Raw genomic sequence first — 21,517 nt, forward strand, 5'->3', positions numbered from 1 at the left:
AACTTGTTCAAATGATTCTTCTGTAGAAACTCACGGTGCAGGAACGATTCCTGTAGAAATGGTTCTCTTCTTTTTTGATATTGGGAAAATACCGTAACAAATTATCGTAAAAACGACTTGGAGATAACGACGCGAAGCTTTTGATAAATGCCTACGTCTGTTAGACCGGCGACGGACCATTTCCTATACTTATGACCACTCTCGTTAGCGATAGAGGTTTTTCGATGCGAAGAATAGTTGTATCAAAGCTGCCTAATCGTTATTTTCGATCACTGATCGCAATATCTGCGTAGCTTACGAAGCAATCATTTTTATGCATTTCTTTCGGTGGGAAATCCCGTGAGTAAATGAATCACATCCGGCAATAAAGCTCCGACGCTTTGCGAGTTCTTTACGTGCGTTACAGGAACCCTAGTTGATGTGTATTGTAAACCCTTAATTTGAAGAACCAAAGTGTGTTTTTTTTTTTTTTTTTTTTTTTAATGACCTTTTTTTTACTGCTGGATTATTTGATAGCTGTACTTTCACAGGCTACGCCTTTCTAAAATTAACTTGTTGGGAAAAATCATGCGGACTAATGCCAGCCGGGTGTATCCGATAAAAATATAAAAATATTTAATATTCTTCAAGAATTGAATGTTTTTCATAGCGTAACCATTTTCGCATCAATTTATCCATTTTTTTTTAACAGCCAAAGGCATATCTTCGATTCTTTTGCCTTACCGGACCTTTTGCTCTGATTATTTTTCATTTTTTCTTGTAGACGTTTTTTTCGTTCGTTTCAAAGGCTTCTTCGTCGACTGACAAAAAAAAAAAAAAAAAAGAACATACGCCCTTGTACCTTCATGGTCAAGTTCTACAAGTGGTCAGATTTGGGTGGCATGATCAAATTTATTATTTTTTTTTTTTTTTCTTCTATTTTTTGTAACCGTGAAGACTGATACAGCTATTTATCAGATAATAACCAACCTTTGTTGCGAATCTATGTGTAATATCGAGTTTGAAAAAATTTGCAACTTTTACAGGACACAGGCAATCATTTGATGTTCAGGTACCTGCATGCAGATCCTTTCTAGATTTCTAAGGTTATAGATTTTTTATTCAGTCTCACTAATTTTCCTGCCCTCCGGCATATCCATTCACGGCAGCCAAATTGAAGGGATTTACGCAATTCGACGCAGACTTTCTCATACCTCATATATCCTCCCACGTTTTGCCTAAGAAAATCCTTTTCATCCGTTATTTCCGTCCGCTAATTAGCATCGAAATTTTTCAGCTGTACCTCCTACGCGTTCCTCTTTCAAAATTACGCAATCTTCCGCAACTCGCAGCCACTTACGACGTATTTAAATGCTATGGTTACCAAAGCTTGATTTTCATTTACATTTCGATATTCAATCTTCGTAATTTTAACTCAGTTTCCACCCACGTTAAGGCAAAAGCTTTCCTTTCATCTTAACCCTTTGAGTCGTAGCAGTAATTATTCTTAACAATTATTTTATATGTATTTTTTTTTTTTTTTTGTGAATTTAGAAAGTTTATACATATATAAAGTCTATATATATTTCTTTGCGGTTTTTTGCTATTTCTGACAGTATACCAATAGGTTTTCAATACTCGAGATCAAGTATTGCGATATAATATCAATTGTTACTGATAGAAGCAAATTGATTGAAAAAAAATCGTAAAAATTGAAGGAACAATTCATTTCGTAGAAAGATACCCGTTTGCACATATACATGTTTTAAATAAAGTACAAATTTCTGGAGTAGCCAGTTACGAATCATTAATTGGATTTAAAAAAATTCAAAATGGTGCATCGAATATGGCAGACGAAAATTTCAATTCCGATCGAATCTGGAGAAAAACCTCTATTCAGAGTTTTCTGGGTTCGCTGATTACGAATCTGAGAGTAGATTGTGAAAATTCAGTAGGGCGAATCCAATCAGCGACCCCGAAAATCCCTTTACTGATTTTTTTTTTACGATATCCAATGAAATTTGAAACTCGTGTCCGTCGTATTGAGTCCGCGATTTTGAATTTTTGTAATCCAATTTCAGATTCGTAATTAACGACTCCAAAAACCACAGGATACCACGGATCTTGTTATAAGAGTCGACTCAGCACAATAATGCGTGACTCAAAGGGCTAATGATTAGTTTAGCGAAAAAGTTTAAAATCGAAGGCGCAAAACATTCGAAATCACGATTGAAGTTTCTCTACTCCGCAAATCGCCATCAATAAAGTAAAAACGGTTTAGCGGAGTAAAAAAGGTTCCACCCGCATATATTGATTATCGCACAAATGAGAATCAGATCGGTCAGTCGTTCCTGGGTGATGCTGCAGAATCTAGCGGATGCCGGATAAAATTCTCTCGAAAATCACGAAACTCTACGCGGTGGAACAGCTCGGATGGATTCGAGGTACCGAGGGTGGTAGGGTGGGAGGTTGGGCGATGCCGTTTTTGCAACCTCTTGCGTGACAGAATCGGGAAAAAGGGGACCTGTGAATCATTTGCAGAGAGTCGAGAATTGTGCGGGTCTTGCAGGCGGAAGAGTGAACAGCGCGCTTGTATTTGCACAAGACTTTTCGTCCTGTTTCTCCCTTTTTCTTCACTTTCTATATTTTGCGGCATACGGGTTTCGGTGTCACTCTACGGGAGATGAATATCGATTCAGTCAGCCATTCTGCGAACTGCTCCTTTTTTTTTTTTTCTTTTTTCCCTCCCCGTTTGTATTTTATGTTGTCCCGTCGTTTTATCGTCGCTATGCACTTGTGTAGACATAAAAGCGTAGGTAAACACGAAGACGGAGATATTGAAAAAAATTCAAGCATATAATATATTTCTTTTTCTTTTGTAAAACATTTGAATCCTAGATAAAAAATATCCTTCTATTAAGAGTGTTTTTTTTTCTTTTTTTTTTTCAACTTTATATTAAATAACTATTATCAGCCGACGATTCCTCATATTTTAATCACTTATTTATTTATTATTTCGGTCGAATGGCATGCTGATAGAAAATTTACGATGCCTTGCAACGAAAAACTTTAAACAACAAGTGAAATGTGAGAGCAGGATGGCTCTAGAAAGACTCCAGACAAACATTTCTTTCATCTGTGTGGGGTGAATGATGAAGAAATCTTATTGAATTCTATAAGAACAATAAACGTAACTTTTAATATCTTCAACCAGTCTATTCATTACTATACTTTGACTCTGAACAAGTTTCCCACGATACTTGATAATCTGTATTTCTGAAATTTTGACGTTTACGTAGATCAAAAGGACCTTTCACCTTTGTACTAATGGTGGCCATAACTTTCGATGTCACGTAATAGATATCGCCAAAAGTGGATCGAAATAATACTATAAACTAACTTTGAACCTAAAATAAAAATTTTTAATCCTGCACGACGAATGGATTATATATTCAAAACGGGCGATAATTGTATCGTAAATATTACCCTTGTTCCTGTTCCTGTGATACCCTTGTTCTAATACTACCTCAATTATCTCCAATAAAGGAATTTTTACCTTTTCAGATTATAAATAATTAACTTTTGACCCTAAAACAGCCCTCTGTATTTCCGTTGATTTAAAAAAAAAATATTGCACCGAAATATTGTACGCGGTAGCTACTCGGCGATTGAATATTAATTTTTGCCGCTTTAGTCGATACGCGAAGCAACTTTAAGCTTGTGTAATCACACGATACTTGAGCGAAAACATATCAGGCTCATTAGCAGGTTTTTGTAAAAGAAGATCAGGGGGATTGGCATCGATCGATAAGCGCGCCATCAAACGGTAAAAAAGGATAGGATGAAGAGAGGGAAAGAAATGACAGAAAAATATTTTTTAATAATGGGTAAAAAGTAACACGCCGAAGCGGATGGGCGAATCACGATTTATTCAGGATCTGAATTTTGTAATTGAGTTTTCATGATTCCACACACGTGTTACCGTCGAGAAATCCTTACGGAATACACGGCTTTGGGAATTTTCAACGAAATTGCCAACTCTACTTGTCAAGTTTCTTCACGATAATACCGAAGTAATTTCAAAGTGAGAAATAAACATTCACGCATCTTATATACCGATGTAATACAATTCTGGGGATATTTTGGTACTTACCTTTCCAAAATTGGAGAGACCGCCGATGTGAGGTACTTGACCGGGTTCATCCACCGTACTGCAGTCTGCCCTACCGAACCAACATGTCAATAACTTTATAGTGTCAATATTATGTTACATAATATCATTATTATTTCATCATCATGGCACATTTCGCAGTATCTCATGGAGGGTATGATAAAAATGATTATACAACTGTAGCCACGGATAAGTTCTTCGAAATTTGAAAATATTTGGGTCGAAATTGTACTGGTGAAATATGCTCGAAAAGCATTTTGACTGACATCATCGGTGATTGAAATGAAATGATGGTTTCAATCAATATTTTGATTTTTTACTTAATAACCGTGGGGGAAAAAACTCTCAGAACCCTCAACTAGGGGGTGGATTCGTAGTCTGAATTTTTTTCTGATGAGAATTTAGCATTATCAATGAGTTGGGGATACGAATTCATCCCCAAGTTGACGTGTTTTTCCGTAACGGGAATCTGGGGACTTATTTTTCTTCTCAATTTGTCGTATAATATGTATACCTGACAATAAGTTGTGTTTGTACGATGGGGAAAAAATTTTGTTATTACAGAAGCCGTTGCCAATTGACACGTTCAGATATGTCTTATTAATTCGCATTTTATAGAGACAAAGAAAAATTTTTTGGCTTCGCCAAATATGGTAATTAAAGATGGCGAAGGGAGTTTTTTTTTCATTTCGAATAACAGTCATCGGATTGAACAAAAAGTTGGTTAGAAGAAATCGATTAAAAACATATTTATTTAAATCAACAGTACATTTTTTTGGACAGATTTGGTTCAATGAATATTAATAACAATTGTTTCGATAACTCTCTTTCTTTTTCCCAAATATTCAATTCTTTTCACAACATGAATCATAATACTAGTCAGGAAAATTGGACGTGAATTTTGTCAGATTTTTCTAACGACCCGTTAATTTAAGGAATTATCTTATAATTTTGTAAATTTTTAAGGAGGTCACAGCTATTTTTTGATCAAGCACTTTGATTGATTTGTTTACTCTCGAATCGTTGTAGCTATTGATCGAAACAAAAATCTTACTACAAATTCTGCATAGCTCAAGAAAAAGGTAAGAGTTTAAAGAAAAACGAACGTGAGTTTTTTTTATGGAACAGAGATTTTCTTTTATTTCTTTGGCTCAAAAGCGACTTAAACAATATCGTAAATGCAATCAATACTGCCTTTTCAGATAGTCAAAACGAAAATGAGTCTTGTAGCTGTTACCAGAAAGTCCACTTTGTACTAATACATGCAGAAGTTCTCCGTGTGAATATATATATACATATATGTATACATACGTATAGTACCTATGAACATTTTTTGCAGCAGGATCACTGAGTAACGTTTGGATTCGAAGAATGTTTCCTTCGGGGCTAGAAACAATATTGGAACGCGACAGAGCTTGAAGAAACTGAATTCCGTATGAATATTTCGCTTTCAGAAACTAGTTTTATCACTTCTTACATCCCTACAGACTCTCCATAAACCATCATCTCACATCTTCCAACGTTTATATTGCTGAATTATTCAATTGGAACTCGAATCGAACTTTTCCTCGACACCATTGATTTCTTTTCACTCCCAAGGGTAAAATATTTTTTCCAAAGGATTTACAAATTTTCAAACATACATATGCGTATTTTTTCGTTGAATTATCCGTGAAGAATTTCATTATTTAGCGACAATTTAAAACGAAAAAGAAAAACGGGGCGGAGTTGAAGTTCCGAAACCACCTAATTCCGAATTTAGTCGCGATACTTGATGTAAAGAAATCAAACTTTGACGAAACAACAAAGTTTCGAGTGGTCGGAAACCCGACGGCTCAAAGTTCCGAAAATTCAAGTTACGATAGAGCAAAGTTCCAAAAAGTAAAGTTTCGCGAGAGTAAAATTCCAAAAAGTAAAATCCACTCGCACAGTGAAGTTTGCTCAACGAGTGGGTGTGAAAAATTAGGGATTCCGAAGGTAAAAATATCGAAAATCCAACGCAAAGAAAGATCAAAATGGTAAAGTTTCACGAAACCGGAAATTTACAGAACTGAAAATCTTCCATCATTCGAAACTTTGATCTTGCATCAAAGTTCGATTTCTTTCTTTTGAGTTTTGCCACAAAAAAATTCGGAATTTGGCGGTCTCGGATCTTTTCAAATTCGGAATTTCAACCCCGCCCCGAAACCATACATTCACGTACAAGTATGTTCAGACATCACTTTATTCTTTCTTCGACATTACATTGTACGTATAGTCCAAATTCCCACAAAAAGTCGTATCCGCGCCTTTAGTACAGGTGATCCTCAAATTTGTTCTCGAGTAATCTCAAGCTAGCTTATATTTCTTATTTTCTCACGCCTCTCGGAGATCCGAATGAATATGTGCTCGTATATATTTCACATTGGTGCAGTTTTTGAGTTACTTCGAGTTCAACGGGATGCGGCGAGCGAAGCTAAAAAAGCTATCAAAAGTTTTATTATCCGTAAAAGTATATGCATATATCTTTGGTACACGTACGTATATCGTATACCTTAGAGATTCGCGTCTACGTACAATCCACAACACACCGGCTGGTTAATTCTGCATGTACAGATACACAATCATCCAAATTGTATCCGAGATACACGTGAATCAGACACACTTTCGCAATAATGCAAACCACAAGGGATCATCTTACAGCAACTAACAATAAATTACTGAACTGGGCTGCTACTTTTTAATTGATAATATTTCAGCGCTTTATTCTGTACTAGTTTTTAGCCATCTAATTTCCGATTGAAATTTAGACGGTACTGTTAAATTTGATCGTTTTTTGTCCCATATTTAGTCCACAGTCGTACTTTTCGTGTACGGAAGAAAAATCTGAAGGAAAGTAACATTTTTTTGATGTCATGTCGCTGTTTGAATTTTGAGTGTTGGGTAGCCGGGTGTACTGAAAGAAAAAGTGAATATGCAAAACAATTTTTGGATTCCCCCGTCGAACTTGCGTGCTATATAATTCCCACGCCAAAAAAATGAATCAAAATGAATAACAAAACGTGTTATTTGATTCCATTTATTCACACAAAAATCACACGTTTCATACCCGGAAGTCTTCTGTGAAAAAAAATATTATCGTTTAATGCAAAATGGCGTTGCAGTTATGAAAACGATCTCTAGACTTTTACTTCAACTCAACTTTGAAGGCCTTTTGTAAGGTACAAGTATGTTCAGGAATTGGCGAAATGAACAATTCATACTGTAAATGTTCGAAATTGAAAATCTAAGTTTCAGACTTTCCACCTCACGAATTGTGAACATCACATCTATGCGTGCATTCGCTAATCCTCAGTCACGTGGATCTGGTTTGGAATTGTGTTTTTCTTTGAGCAATCCATTTTCGGTGCCTCCCCGGCACCACTGAAGATGTTCTTTCTCGTGCGCCTTCGTGCGCTGATACCGGGGCTCAACCTCCGATCTCGCATCTTAAAGAACAATTCTTCGCTCTTGTAAACGTGGAATCCCCAGCCTTAGCTCGGCAGCCACGCCTCGCCTCAAGAATGATCCGGTACAACGGCTTACCACAGATCGATGAAAATGGCTGCACGAAGATACCAGCCCAAAATCCGGAATTCGATCCGAAAGGGTTTCACCTTTTTTCAGACTTCACCGTTTTATTATTTATGTGAAATTCCCAACGGTTCATGCAGGAATTATTTTTATACGATTGGAGAAAACTTATGACTAGTTTAACTGCGAATTATTTGTGAAATTTGAATTTCGGAAATCGCAATGGTATTTTACACAGAGAAAAATTTCATTTGTTATAGTAGCTAGAAAAATTCAGTAAAACAGGTATCGTTAAGAAAAAATTGTTTGAATATTGTTGGAATTACGAAAAACGAGGTACACGTAACTATTTTACGCTATTGTCGATCCTTTTTTGGCAATTGCACGCGAAATCAGTTGTTCGATTTACTGTACTTTTTTAGTTAAATAAGGCTTTAACGTCAATTTATTGTGGCATAAGCATTAAATTTTCGCAAAAGTTACAAGAAAATATAGTAACATTGATCGTAATGAGAAAGAATAGTGAGAGATACTAGACTTTCTGGTATCAGCTACAAAACTAATTTTCATTTTGTACCTAGAACTATATTTTTCGATTGTGGTAAAAAATGAAAATAGCTGAGGACTGAGCGGTAACCGTAACTAAAAATTTCTCCCAGTGTATGCATACAATCATAGGTACAGGACCTCGAATATATTTTCTTTCAACCTCGCTATTTACTCGTGCATCAAAACAAATCATTGTTGTAACAAAATCGTGTTCAAAACTGATCGAAAGGTTCCGAAGTCATCAAGCACTCTGATGACGTGGGACAGATAAGCAGAAAATTTCAGACTTTATTTTCCACTGATTGAAAAAAAGTTAGACCATGTAGCTGGTTTAAAAATTATAAAATTGTTACGAATAATCTGATGACATTTCTTTTGAATTACAGACAGTAATCGATGCCGTGATGTTTTTTTTTTTTTTTAACATCTACGACACTTTTATTGGATACGCCTAGTTGCAAAGTTCTGATAAATTCGGAAACATCTAAAAATAATCATCAACAAACATAAATCATTGCGTTGATTATATTTAGCAATATTCTTTACCTCGACATTCCGACATACACAGCGGATATTCGAAATAGAATGTTCCGAGTGTCGCGTTTTCTTAAACCACAATTTATAAAATGAATCCTGCAGAGTGATAAACATTTCCAAAAGTTCAACGGAAAACGTTAAGAACCCGAGGAAAAAGTTCGTTATATTTTACGGATTATTGCACGCCCATAGTCGTGGAAATGAAAATTAAATATGAATTAAGTAAAATTGAGTTGAGAGAACTTTTATGAGTTAAGGTGAATTCTTGCAGGTTTTTGCTTTATTCTTGTGAAATTTGCATGACTGGCATAGATTTCTAGCTACACGAGAATTTCAACAGCGTTATATTAATCACTCTTTCGCTTTTCGTTTCTCATTTTACCGCACTCGGTGAGATTCTCTTCTTTCTCCTCCTCCTCCTCCTCCCCCTCCTTCTCCTTCTCTTGAATTTCTAACGCCAAAGTATATAACAATTTTATTATTAATTGAATTCAGGTTTAATTTCTCACCCCTCACCGTTTGGTATTTTATCAAAGGTGCCTGTAGAATTCTAACGAGCGTCAAGTATACCTGCGAAAATTTTCCCCGGCGATTTTACGCATCATAAAAAATGTAATGAGAAATTGCTAATAACAGAACGGACTTCAGCCGAGAATATTGAAATGATCACCGTTTATCGATCGATTGCAATTATAAATTACGGCCCGCCTTATTTTATGTTCTTTTGTGTTTGCAGAGACAAAAGTATTCGGAAAATTTTCTCCCATCGAAACGTTCTTTGATCTCGTAACAATTAAGGGTGGCCGATTTCATGCACCAGCATCTTCGGTAAAAAAAAAAAAAAAAAAAAAAAAATGAGATTACAAATTTTAATAAGAAATTTTTTTTCTTTACCGACGCGACGCGACGTCCGATCTCTTAATGAATGTGAATAACCATCCTGACTTCTGATGATTGGATTAATACTTTCCACTGTAAAAGATTCTGTGATGAAATTACGACTGTCTGAAGGGATTGATGAATGACTTTCTTTCATCCATCAAACGTTTCGAATAAAATAAATTTTTGTATAATGTAATATTTGTTTTCAAGTATTTTTTTTTTAACTATTCTAGTTTTTAAAAATGCTTCATGTGAATTTCTGGAATATTATCTGGATGAAATGTACATTAGTAACCATTTAATATATCAGGCGACAGCTTCTGCAATAAACTCTCCTAATTTTACCTGACTAAAATGCACATGTTTAGATAAAATAAAAATTTCAAAACGTGTTTCACTATTCAAGTGAACCATGCGATGAAAAATTGTGGCTCGTCGACCAAGGCAGCATTAACTGAAATGTATGTGACTTTAATGAACTCAGAAGAATTTTCCAGGTTGTACTTGGTTTTATTTTTTCCCCCCATGGGAAAAGTTTCTCGAAAGTACAGAAAATTTCACCTCAGTTATATCACGTTACATATTAATCGATATAAACAAAGTATACGGCCTCTCGTTTTTAATTTTATTACTTTTAATACAATTTGATCTTTATTTAGAAGATCGCCGTAACAATCTTCACCAAGTTATTAAATTTCTTTCACGATCATTCAATTTCTTAAATGGTTTTAGAGAAGCTAATTCTAATATATACATCTTCACAATGTCAGGCTGCAGAAGCAGAAAAAAATGTTTAGAAAAATATATTTGGCCTGATAAAATAATACGCAACAATTCTTCATTATCGCCTTATATAATGTTCTCACAATATCATGTGTTTGATATTTTTCCGGTACCTCCCGAAAATTCAAATATTATTCAAATCAACCATTTGTTACAAAATAATGAAAAATGGTACAACTAAAAGAAGGAAATTGATAATGGCCTGCGGACAATTTCGGATCTACAAGCAAAAAACGAAATGTTACGTTCTTCTGCACATTCCACCCCCTGCTTTATGGTAACGTCACGTTGTCCCCGTCCCTCTCCTGACGTAAGATCGAAGGTATTCGTCGAATGGCTTTATTGATCAATCGGTTTTCGCGATTTGGCAATTGAATTACACCCTTGCACTCCACGGAATCATTGCGACCTTGTCTAGAAAAATAGATATGACGAGGCACGGCTTACGATTAATGCAAGACGTTGACGTCTGGTTCCCAACGACATGCGAGCAGCTTCAGACACCTCGAGATTTATCGCAGTGATCGGTGGTATGTCCTCCCATTACGAGAACTTAATTAGTATAATCAACTGCTAAGTGAAAAGGGGCCATTCAAATATTACGTCACGTTGTTTCCGGCCATTTGCAACCCCTACCCTCATCCCAAATCGTTGCGCAGTTTTTCATCCCCCTCTCGACGTGATGTGATCTACTTTGTTATCGCACCTCTCCCTTCTTTGGTACAATTCAAAAATTGTTAATAATATGACATATGATGTCAAATGGTTTATCGTAAAACAAACAAATACGCACAAAAAAGAGCCACCATGTCACAGGTCGCCATAGAGAAACTAACCCCTTCCATCCCTGAGAGGGTGACGTGATATTTGAATGACCTTTAAAATGACTTTCCGGTTGGCCAATTTTTACGTATTCCTGAGCGTTGTGTATTTTGAAAATAAAATCAGCTGACTTGTGAAAGTCGGAAAGATTTTCAACATTCGTGAAATTTTTAATTGTTCTTTCGTAGAAAAAATTTTACGTCAAAAAGTGAACTGCGGTTCTCCCCGAAGCTTATCGTAGCCATAATTTGAGTAATAATCAGAAGTAAAACGTTTTTGAAAAGCAAACGACTAACTGTCGTATCTTGTATAAAGTGCTTGCATAAGAAAGTCATAACGGAGGAGAAGTTTTGCAAGTTTTGATGCTTTTCGTTAATTTGCTGTCTAAAATCTAGTATAGCGGCTGAATTTCGCTGTAACTGCTCGCTAGCGTGCCTTCACGAGTGATAAATTGACAATTTAAGTTAGTGAAATAATCAGGATTGTGCCGTGGCTATAAGGTCACGTTTGTCATGAAAGATAAACTATGAGGTTGGCATATCGATACCAGGGAGCCCTCCTGATTCAATCGATATCAATTTAACCCCAGGCGAACCGTATATAAATGAACGGACGTAGTTTCTATAGGTGGTCCGTGGTTTTAATTATCTTGCCTGAATGGCGGGATTAGGCACTCACCAAGGCGTATTGCAGGTGTGTGTAAGGGTGAGATATCGCGCGCCCAACTCGTATAGCATCCTAAGAACGGCCAGGCTGTTTCCCACGGCGTGACCACCTTCGACCCCGATCAAACTAGCCAGTCGACCTTCCTTGTGTGCGATTTCTATACCTGAAAAACATTAACGAATCCATGATATACCTTGATTTCAGTTCAAGGATTCTTACATCTACTTCGTGCATGAATTTTTGTTAAATATACTGACATAAATGCGAACAGCCTGAGTACAGTTTTGAACTACGCGGGTCGTCAAAACTCTCAGGGTCGATAGATGGCGCGTCGACCGCATATCGATCCATCGATGTGCAACTCTATCAACGCAAACTTCATACCGGACCGTCTTATCCAATATGGCTGAGAGATATCTTTTTCCGCATCGATCACAACTTACAATTGTTATTGACACTTTTTTCCGAATCAATTACAGATTAGACAAGCAATTGACACTTTTTCGAATCTGTTACAAATTAAAAACCAATCGACATTTGTAATTTGTAATTTAAATGTTATTCGTTACAAAAAATAATTATGTGCTAGAATGTCCCAATTGGTACGAATTTCATTCTATTTCGATTTCGTTATTATATTTCACTGATGAAAAACCGCAGGCTTGATGCTTTTCATCCCCGATAAAAACGAGGGTTTTATGATAAGCAATCTGCTTCACGAATTTAACAAATGCGTTACATATAACCCATGCTTCGTAATAAACTACTGTTTTTTCTAAGTGAAAATTTGGACTGATAAAAGAGGAAGCAAGTTCATTCCTACGTTCATTTCATTTTCATTTTATACAGAGTGAATTGCTAACGCCAGAATGATCCGTTGTCCGCTATGGTTTAATGCGCATGCGCTGCAATTCAATAACAGTTATTCGCCAGGGTTACCAACCGTCATGAACGTAACCTAAAAAATTTTGACAGTTGTCACTGACAGGTGTGTTCAACACCGACGGATGTCAAAATCTTTGAGTTAACATGCATCACAAGGAACTGTAGTCTGAATTCATGACGGTTGGTCGCCCTGGGAAACAATTGCGCTCGGATTGTAGCACGTGCGTATTAAACTATGGCAGACGACGAAACATTCTGTCGTTAGCAATATACTCTGTATATTATTGTTATGCACAGGAGATTATTTTCCTCTTTTAGTAGTCCGCAGACGGTGGGCCGATTAAAACGTCACGGATAAAATAATGTTTCACCATTCGCCAACGCATTAATTCATTAATAATTTCGCTGTCAGGAATCTAACACATTCATCTGTTCAGTTAAGTATTGTAGTTATTTGGTAAATATAACATACTGGTGTAGAGGAATTTTTCCGTATGGTTATTCTCTGGGACATTTTATAGGAATTCGATCACATCCTGAACCTTGGATGTATGTCTTGTATCGAGATAGTAATTTCATATGATTTTTCCGACTCTCTAAATCACTCGATTTTTACGCATTTTTTTTAAATCGTTTTTAATTATCGACATTTCTTCGAACATACGTATTCGTCTATATAATTTAAAAATCTGAAACAATTTCGAAAAATCCGGCGTCAAGTACACAGGTCTGCAACAAAATCCTCCTTCAAATGAAATATTACAGATATAAAGGTTTTAATTTGCCGAATCTATATATGTTTTCCATTTTTTGCTGTGACGTATAAATTACGTTATATGATTTATTTATTGTACGAAATGCAGAAATCGTTGTGTTTTGTTTTTGCATTTACACTGCTTTCACCTATTTAAATAGTGTCTGTATGTAAGTGCATACAAAACCATGATAGAAATAGAAAGAAAGATATCGTCTTAACGCTGTTTTCACACCTCTGAAATGTTCTGGTTGTAACTTCGTGAAAAGAAAGAAAACTACGTAATAACTAGAATTATACTAGTAGATATATTTTCTGACGATTTTAATGTTTAAACTTTTCTTCATAAATATCGTTACTATCATAAGTGTTTTATTATAATTTGTGAGCAAATATAGCATTTTATTGCAAAAAACATTGCGTAAAAAGTATACGTCGTACATATTTTTTATTACTATATTTCGATACAAGAGCATCAAATTTATTGTAATTATATACAATAATAATAAAGAGAATCAAAAGTTTTTTTTTTTTTTGCAGACCAGTGACATCAAATTTTTTAGACCTAGAGGTAGAGTTGGTTTAGACTTGGTTTAAAAAAAAAAAAAAAACTGTCCAAAGTTGATTATGATTTTGTCATAATTTTGAACAAGGATTATGTTTTTAATAAAAATATTCATTTTCACTATTGTGATTCTCTTTTGTTTCATTTACGAAATCATGATTTTCAACCCGTTCGATGGTGAAGTAAAATCAATAACTCTCTGAAAATCAGCAACCAAGACATGTTTCGGTCGCTCATATTGAGATTTTCGTAGGGGTATAAATAATGAACAATATTCATCGTGTTTGTGATAAAAATTATAGCACGGTGCGTGTGAGTGAATTCTCTAAATCTTTGACTGCTAAGGATTGAATGAAGATCTCGTTTCATGTCAAAATTCAATTGGATTATCGTCTTCCAATGTATAATATAATTCTGGAACATATTTGCCTACTTTCTGTCAACAATGTATAATCTAACGAGAAGAATAGTATCTTCACACAGTTTTTAGAACGCCAAATTGAATCGTGTTGAACATTTTAGAGGTTAGGTTAGGTTAGGTTAAGTTAGAGGTTACATCGAGTTAACATAATTGTATTTAACTCTTCTTTCTCTGGCATCTATCCCCACTTTCCACTGCGTGATATGGTGCCACAACTTTAAAGCTAAAACTTTTCCATCTCCGTCTGCTGTACATGCTCTCTGAAATGGTGTAGGAACTTAATTTTTCTACTTCGTGCCAATAGAATCAGCTGCTTTAGAAATGGAGAGAAAACGAAACTAACTCATTCACACAGGTTAAACGTTCGGAAAAGAAATTCTAAAACAAGAAAAATGGAGGTTGGAAAAAGACATGGCCTGGTATTATAGATATTATTAACACGCGAACGAGACGAACGTGAAACTAGCCCTCAAGCAAGAAACGCGATTACTAATGACCCAATAGATGCAGGTATCAAAAAAGATTATTAAACTGCTTGATGTATCTAAGGCTCAGAAGACTTTGTCAAATATAAAATTCCTTTTGTAATTTTAATACCTGAGTAAGACGAATAGTACCGGACTTATCGAAACCTAAGCCTCGTGTGTGCAAAGTTTAGACGAGCTACACTGATTGAGACCGAAATCATTGAATGTATCATTCAGATCTCAATTTGCTTATTTTGTTTTCTGAATATTAATTAACTGATTAAGACCAAAATTATAAATAAACATACACACACCTTGAACTTCTGAAATTCTTAAATTTTCGAAATTACTCTCTAAAAACTTTGTTTTCGATCCATTCAAGGTCGATCTCATATCTAATTCAGTAAATTCGTTTTATTTCTGATCACCTATAGAGATACAAGAAAAGTATCGGTTTCACTTGCAAACGACTGCTTCTGATTACAACGAATTTTTACGTTATTGATCCTCTGTAGTATCCGAAGGACAGGTTTTCAGAAATGTCGGTTCGTTTGTCAGGCTGTCAGTTTGTCACCTATCCCAGCAAACTCTAGTGATGAACTTAGGGATTATAACTATAAAAACTGTACCTTGATCAGTCAAAATGGGTCCTACTGTGACGAAAAGTACCGTCAGCAATACTGTTCTGTCGACTTGTTTTTCTTGTTTGTTGACGTACTTCGAAATTTTCAAAACGCTTTAGATTCCGGAAGTGTTCCAAATAACAAACGAAAATAAATCGGCAACAGGACCAATCTTGGAATGATAAAAACCACAGGTCCAAGAATTTTTTCTCAAAATTTACATTCTGAAGAATTTCAAACTGCTCTTGGGAATAATTCATAGGATGATCGAATGATGAGTCTGATTTTGCAATAACCGGAATGCAAGGCTGAAGGTTTCAGGGTGGGTGGAAATTTTAGGGATTACCGTGCTTGATTAAATAGGGGTGAACAAAGATGAACTGTAAAGAGTTTTGAATGTTCGTGACTCGCTGCATTTATATAATAGAAAAACAAGCGAATGAATGATTGAATAAATAATTACAAAAATAAAATAATAATAATAATAACGGGGACCTTTTGAAAGTGCTAACATAAACCTGAAAAAAATTCAACTAAAGTAGAATCGACGAGATTCAAAGTCGCACGCTCTGAAAAAAAATATAAGCTATCCAGTAGCAATATAACGAAATATCGAAATACAGACGCAGATATATCAGCAAGTGGAAAAATATGTAAACGACAAAACGTCCCTGCATTGTTCAATGCATGAATTGTCTGTTTCGCGTACGGAGGTGAAGTCGTTTCTTTCGTATTGACGGAAGAGCTTGAGAACATGGAAATGAATTTTAAGTAAAAAATTGATGTTAGAATGACTTGTAGATAATCAAATATAGCTAATAAAAATGAAAATTGTCTTATAGAATACGTTAAAAAATTCACATCCAAGCACCAAGTCAGCGATCAGTGAAGAAGCAGAGGCGCGTTGATCACAAAAGAAAAAAACATGTAGCTGCAAATCCGCGGACTATTGGCAAACGATCAGTTACCAAAAATTTTGGGTTAGCTTCAATTGCAGTATTTCGTCATGCGTATTAGCGGTGAAACATTTTGATTCACGGGCAATATCTGGCTCGTGCGATTACAACTCTCGCCTTTGCGAATCACGCTGCAAACGTATCACTCATCGGAAATCACCCACTTTCCGCACTTGTTACACAGTTTGCGAAGCCTATGGACCGTGCGCAAAGTGCTTTATCTCCAAAAAGTGCGGCGGAATGACGTTGACGTATGCGTGCGACAGAAGCGCTCGATTCTACTTTCGATCGGTTCAATTTTTCAAAAAAACGCGAGTTTTCCAACTCATGTAGCGAGTTAACGGGGTTAGGGTCAATTTGCAACTTCGAAATATCGATATTTTTTTTTTCCTTTTAAATTTCGAAAATACAATGTCCTGAAAGTATTTGCTGTAAATTTCATAAAGATTCGAGGGCAACGTACAGAGATGTTCGATTTCAAATAAGGTGGTCTCGAGTAGGTATATAAATAAGAGAATGTGAAGCTGGGTAGGTTAAAACGTGTAGTACAGAATTAGAAACATCCGAGTGAAGTCTCATTGTCTATTCATATCCACCAAAATACGTCTACCGTATCTGAAATCGGACGTCACTTTAAAAATTTTTAAAATACTAAATTCTAAAAGTTGACCCATATCAGTATCATTCTTCCCCGTTGGAGCCCTACAAGTTTTGTACAAAAACTGTTCTTTTAATTTCTGAAATATTCACTTGGGACGATTGAAACCGAGCACCCCGTATATACATTATACATCTATGTTTAAAGTCGGCACTTATAAATGTGACATGATTCGAAGTCCACAACACTGTCAAACGGTAACCGAAAGACTGTGGAAATCGTTCGTCATTTTTTAGAAACCGTGGTTCAGGTACGGTTTTGTCCTGGTGCTTGTTCCGATATTGACATAAATTAATACGTCACGCAATATTCTTGAGTCCTGCTCAGCGCCATCTTGAAAATGAAGAATAGAGATACCGAGGTCACACTCGGACAATAAAAGGAGATGATGTTCGGTAACTGTGCCAGAAAGTCAACGACTCGAAGTCAGCTATACGCTATGCTAATACGGAACGACGATATTCGGGAGGGAAATGCTTTTATCACTAATGAAATAACATCTTGGCAGTTTGTCTGCTTAACGTTTGTTTTGGATTTCCGCTAGGATATTCGATGCTATTTCGAGATTGGTTACATTTTTCCGATGCTCTCTCGTCAACCGTCAATTTCGTGGATGACATTGTAGCTGCCCCTCTAGATCTGCTCCTGAATCTAATTAGACTGTGTTACAAAATGCTAAAATATCCTCACGTAGCTACTCGAGGTTTGTAAGCTGTGCGTGTAAACAGAATTGAAAATATTTTTCGTACATTTTATCAGAACTGCGTCTTTGAGTATGGATATTCAATAAGACAAGAAACGATAAAAGGCTTTGGAAGGTAGAATAAAACGAAATAAAATCAACCACCGCGTTCTCCTTCCTAGTAGTTAATCATCGCCCTACTTTGTTCCGTAATCGTGTTCAATGAATTGCAATGGGCAAAAGAAAAAAGTTTTTCAAGATGGGGGTGACTTTAATAGCTACATAAACGCCACCTCTGAATCGGTGACAGATGGTAGAAACTTTTAATTTCTTTGGTTGAACGATCAGTCGCTCAATTAGGTACAGCTAGATAATTCTTTCCACATACATTATCTTAATATATATAAATCTCGTGTCACGATGTTTGTCCTCAATGGACTCCTAAACCACTTAACCGATTATAATAAAATACGCACACCATGTGCAGTTCGATCCAACTTGAGAGATAGGATAGTTTAAATCTCAAATTATAGTCGCAATTATAATATATTGCTAATTATTTGTCTGTTATTATTTGAGAGTCACAATTATCTGTTAACTCCGAATGATTCTAACAGATGTCGATACCTTTCGACTGGGTTGAGTAAGTAATCAATAGATGGCGCTGCTATGGTAAATCTACGAACGTGTCATATAAGCTACATTTTAACAGCATAACTAGCAACCCATCCCGGCTTCGCACGGGCATATAATAATATAATAAAAGAAAATACACAATGTTTACAGTGAGTTTCTAGAAAAATAACATTTATATTATTACTTAATATTATTATATGCCCGTGCGAAGCCGGGATGGGCTGCTAGTATATTATAGATATCGTTTTCTTCCGCATTACCGATTATAAACGACTAACGAATGAGAGGAAATAAAATTGGCCAAGGAATAAGAGACACGTGCTGTACCCAACAAAGGTGAAGAAAGCCATGGATTCGATTTCCGTTCACTCGACAAATGAGTACTCCTATCCCCTCGTCCAATCCACGCGGATTTTGTCTCCACCTCAGTTTCACCCACTCCATCTTCTTTTCTTCTTTCCTCCTTAGGCTCCCTTCGCAATTCTTCTTTTCGTCTCTTTTCTAGGGGTGGATTTCTCGGCCACTTCCAAGCTCGGCGAAACTTTCGGCTTCTGTATTAGCAACCTATTACGCTTCGACATTTCTTCGCCACCTTCCTTATTGATCGAGTCCTTTTGTTCTACTTGAAAAGTATCAGGACGCTTGTTAACTAAGATCTCGATAAAGCACGAAGAACATACGACAGAGAAGATGAATTATTCAAGTGGTTTTTATACCGTTCCATTTTACATTCACTGCACCGCACTGAAGTATTTTTGAGTTGCGTTTTATACTTACCTGCTACCCGCTCACTATGTATGGAAACCGTATATTGCTTCATCGGAATTCGTTTTCTTGAGGAATATTTGTTCTATTCACTCGATGAATCTAGATTCTATCCATTTTCTTGGCAGTCTACCAGCTCAACCCCGACAAACTCTGTCCCGTCCTAAAGACTTCTTCAGAGAGCCGTTCGACTTGATATCTCTTTTAAAATTCAAAGCTTACATCACTTTCGCAGAGTGCAGCAGCGATCGCTTTACAGTACCGTACATGAAACTAGAAGGTTGGAGAAAGGAAGAAGAAAACCTCAAAACAAATTTCACCAGTTGAGAATGCTGTTACTGATATCTCAGATCGTCGGAATAGCTTTTCCTCAAAAATATTCCACACGATCTGACTATGAAATTGAGAATCAAAAGCACACCGAAGCTTTTAAGACTTCGTATAAAAGGTCGATAAAATTTCCATCGCTAGAAACTGCACTTTACTCCCAAAGGATTTTTCACCCTTGATATATGGAATAGAAAATTGCATTCAAACTTCTATCAACGAGCCGAAGACGTTTGGGGATTTGCCGTTAACAAAACTATACATCAAGGGTAGCCCAAAAATGTGGTACAGTATACTCGACGAGTAAACTCGATTCATGTTTGAATTTCTTTTTCAGAAAGCCAACGTCGGTTGTTCTTGATGGTGGTTCCAGTTTCCTATGCAAACGGTGATTTTTTCTGACCTTCCAAAAGGATGACCCGACCTTATAATCTTGGATTCATATTTGACTTCAAGAGAAGTCGGTCGAAGAAAAATGCAGAAATCTACAGACTCGCAATCAGTGGAACAATGTGTGACATTCAAACATCGCCAAGAGAGCAATTGATCTCTTCGAGTCACCTCAAAGAGCAGGTATAATTAAAGTTTACGGATCAAAGTAAAGTCCTTGTTTCTGCCGTACATTATTTATGCCATGTTATTAGTTATTTAGTTTGATATGAGTGCAAAATACATTTGGAATTGTAAGAGTGCACGTACAATCACACCAGGGCCAATTTATCTATCTGAACTAACCAAGGGTATTTCAGAAAGCGTTGGGGTGAAAAAAAGGGTCCAAGGATGAGAAGCGCTGAATCATTCGTTTCTCAACTAATTTATCAGTGATTTTGTATGGCTTCAGAAACAAAGGATTTCATGGAATTCCGATAAGCCATTATTGCGATCTACAATATATTGGAAACGCTACAGCAGGCAAAGTTTCATTTGTCTCAGCCTTCAGGGAAATGATACAATATTCAATTCGGATTGGCTGTGTGAATTAAAGACACTCGGTAGCGGTATAAAAAGAAAAAAGAAAACAATGAAAATACTAACTTTTGGAAAGCGGAAACGGTGTGAATTTCATATTGACGATCTACATCATCACTAACAGATTGAAGCACCGTCAGGGAGTTCAGTAATCCTTGAGTCGCCAATTACTGAGAGTCAAAGATAAATAATTCGCAGCTAGAAATTGTCTCTATTAAAATCCATCTGAAATTCAGCCTAAATTGAATGGTATCCGAACAACTCACTCTGCAAAATTGAGTTCAAGATCGCCAATTGGCTATGTTTCCAAGTTATTAATCCGCAGCCAGCGATTGGCCACTTCCAAGAACCGTTTGCAGTCCACCGTGAAAGCTGCCTGAGCCTTCAGCGACAGTGGAAGAGCCAATAATTATTAATTACCAGGAATTATATCGAACTACGGTTGAATAGCCACCTCCTCGGGCGGTGGTTGCTGGTATTCGCGTAATTACTCACAGCCACGACCGAGATGCGGCGTTTGTTTTTGTCCGTTCCATGGATGTTGTCGTAACTTTAACCGCACATTTCGTTCGAATTGAAAATCCCACAATCCTTATTGGTACCTACACACCGTGCATGTACATATATTCCATATTCTACACAAGGCACATCCAGGTATAATTTTAACCGCCAATTTACATGTTTTACGGTGCACGTTACACATAATACATATGTCTCTAATTGGCTTTGCTTTCAGGCTTCCCCTACAGCATCGCAATTTTTAACTTTCATTGGATTTCCATAATAACTTTTATTAAAACGATAGGGAGAGTCAGACAAGCTGCAGTTAAACTGTATAATTAAAAAACGGCGATCGAATGTAATTTGT

General features: G+C 36.3%; 1 protein-coding gene across 2 annotated transcripts in view; it reads right to left on the reverse strand.

The window, feature by feature from the left end:
* Positions 1–21,517, reverse strand: part of LOC124299193 (dipeptidase 1) — a 135,641-nt gene that overhangs the window by 69,083 nt on the left and 45,041 nt on the right. For both annotated transcript variants that reach the window (XM_046752201.1, XM_046752209.1), the window contains 2 exons: positions 11,954–12,104; positions 4,133–4,202 (listed from right to left, as the gene is read on the reverse strand). In XM_046752201.1, the coding sequence (XP_046608157.1) occupies positions 4,133–4,202; positions 11,954–12,104 (221 nt within the window). The remainder of the gene's footprint in view (positions 1–4,132; positions 4,203–11,953; positions 12,105–21,517) is intronic.

Source organism: Neodiprion virginianus, chromosome 1, assembly GCF_021901495.1.
Source record: "Neodiprion virginianus isolate iyNeoVirg1 chromosome 1, iyNeoVirg1.1, whole genome shotgun sequence".
In the NCBI taxonomy this organism is placed as follows: domain Eukaryota; kingdom Metazoa; phylum Arthropoda; class Insecta; order Hymenoptera; family Diprionidae; genus Neodiprion; species Neodiprion virginianus.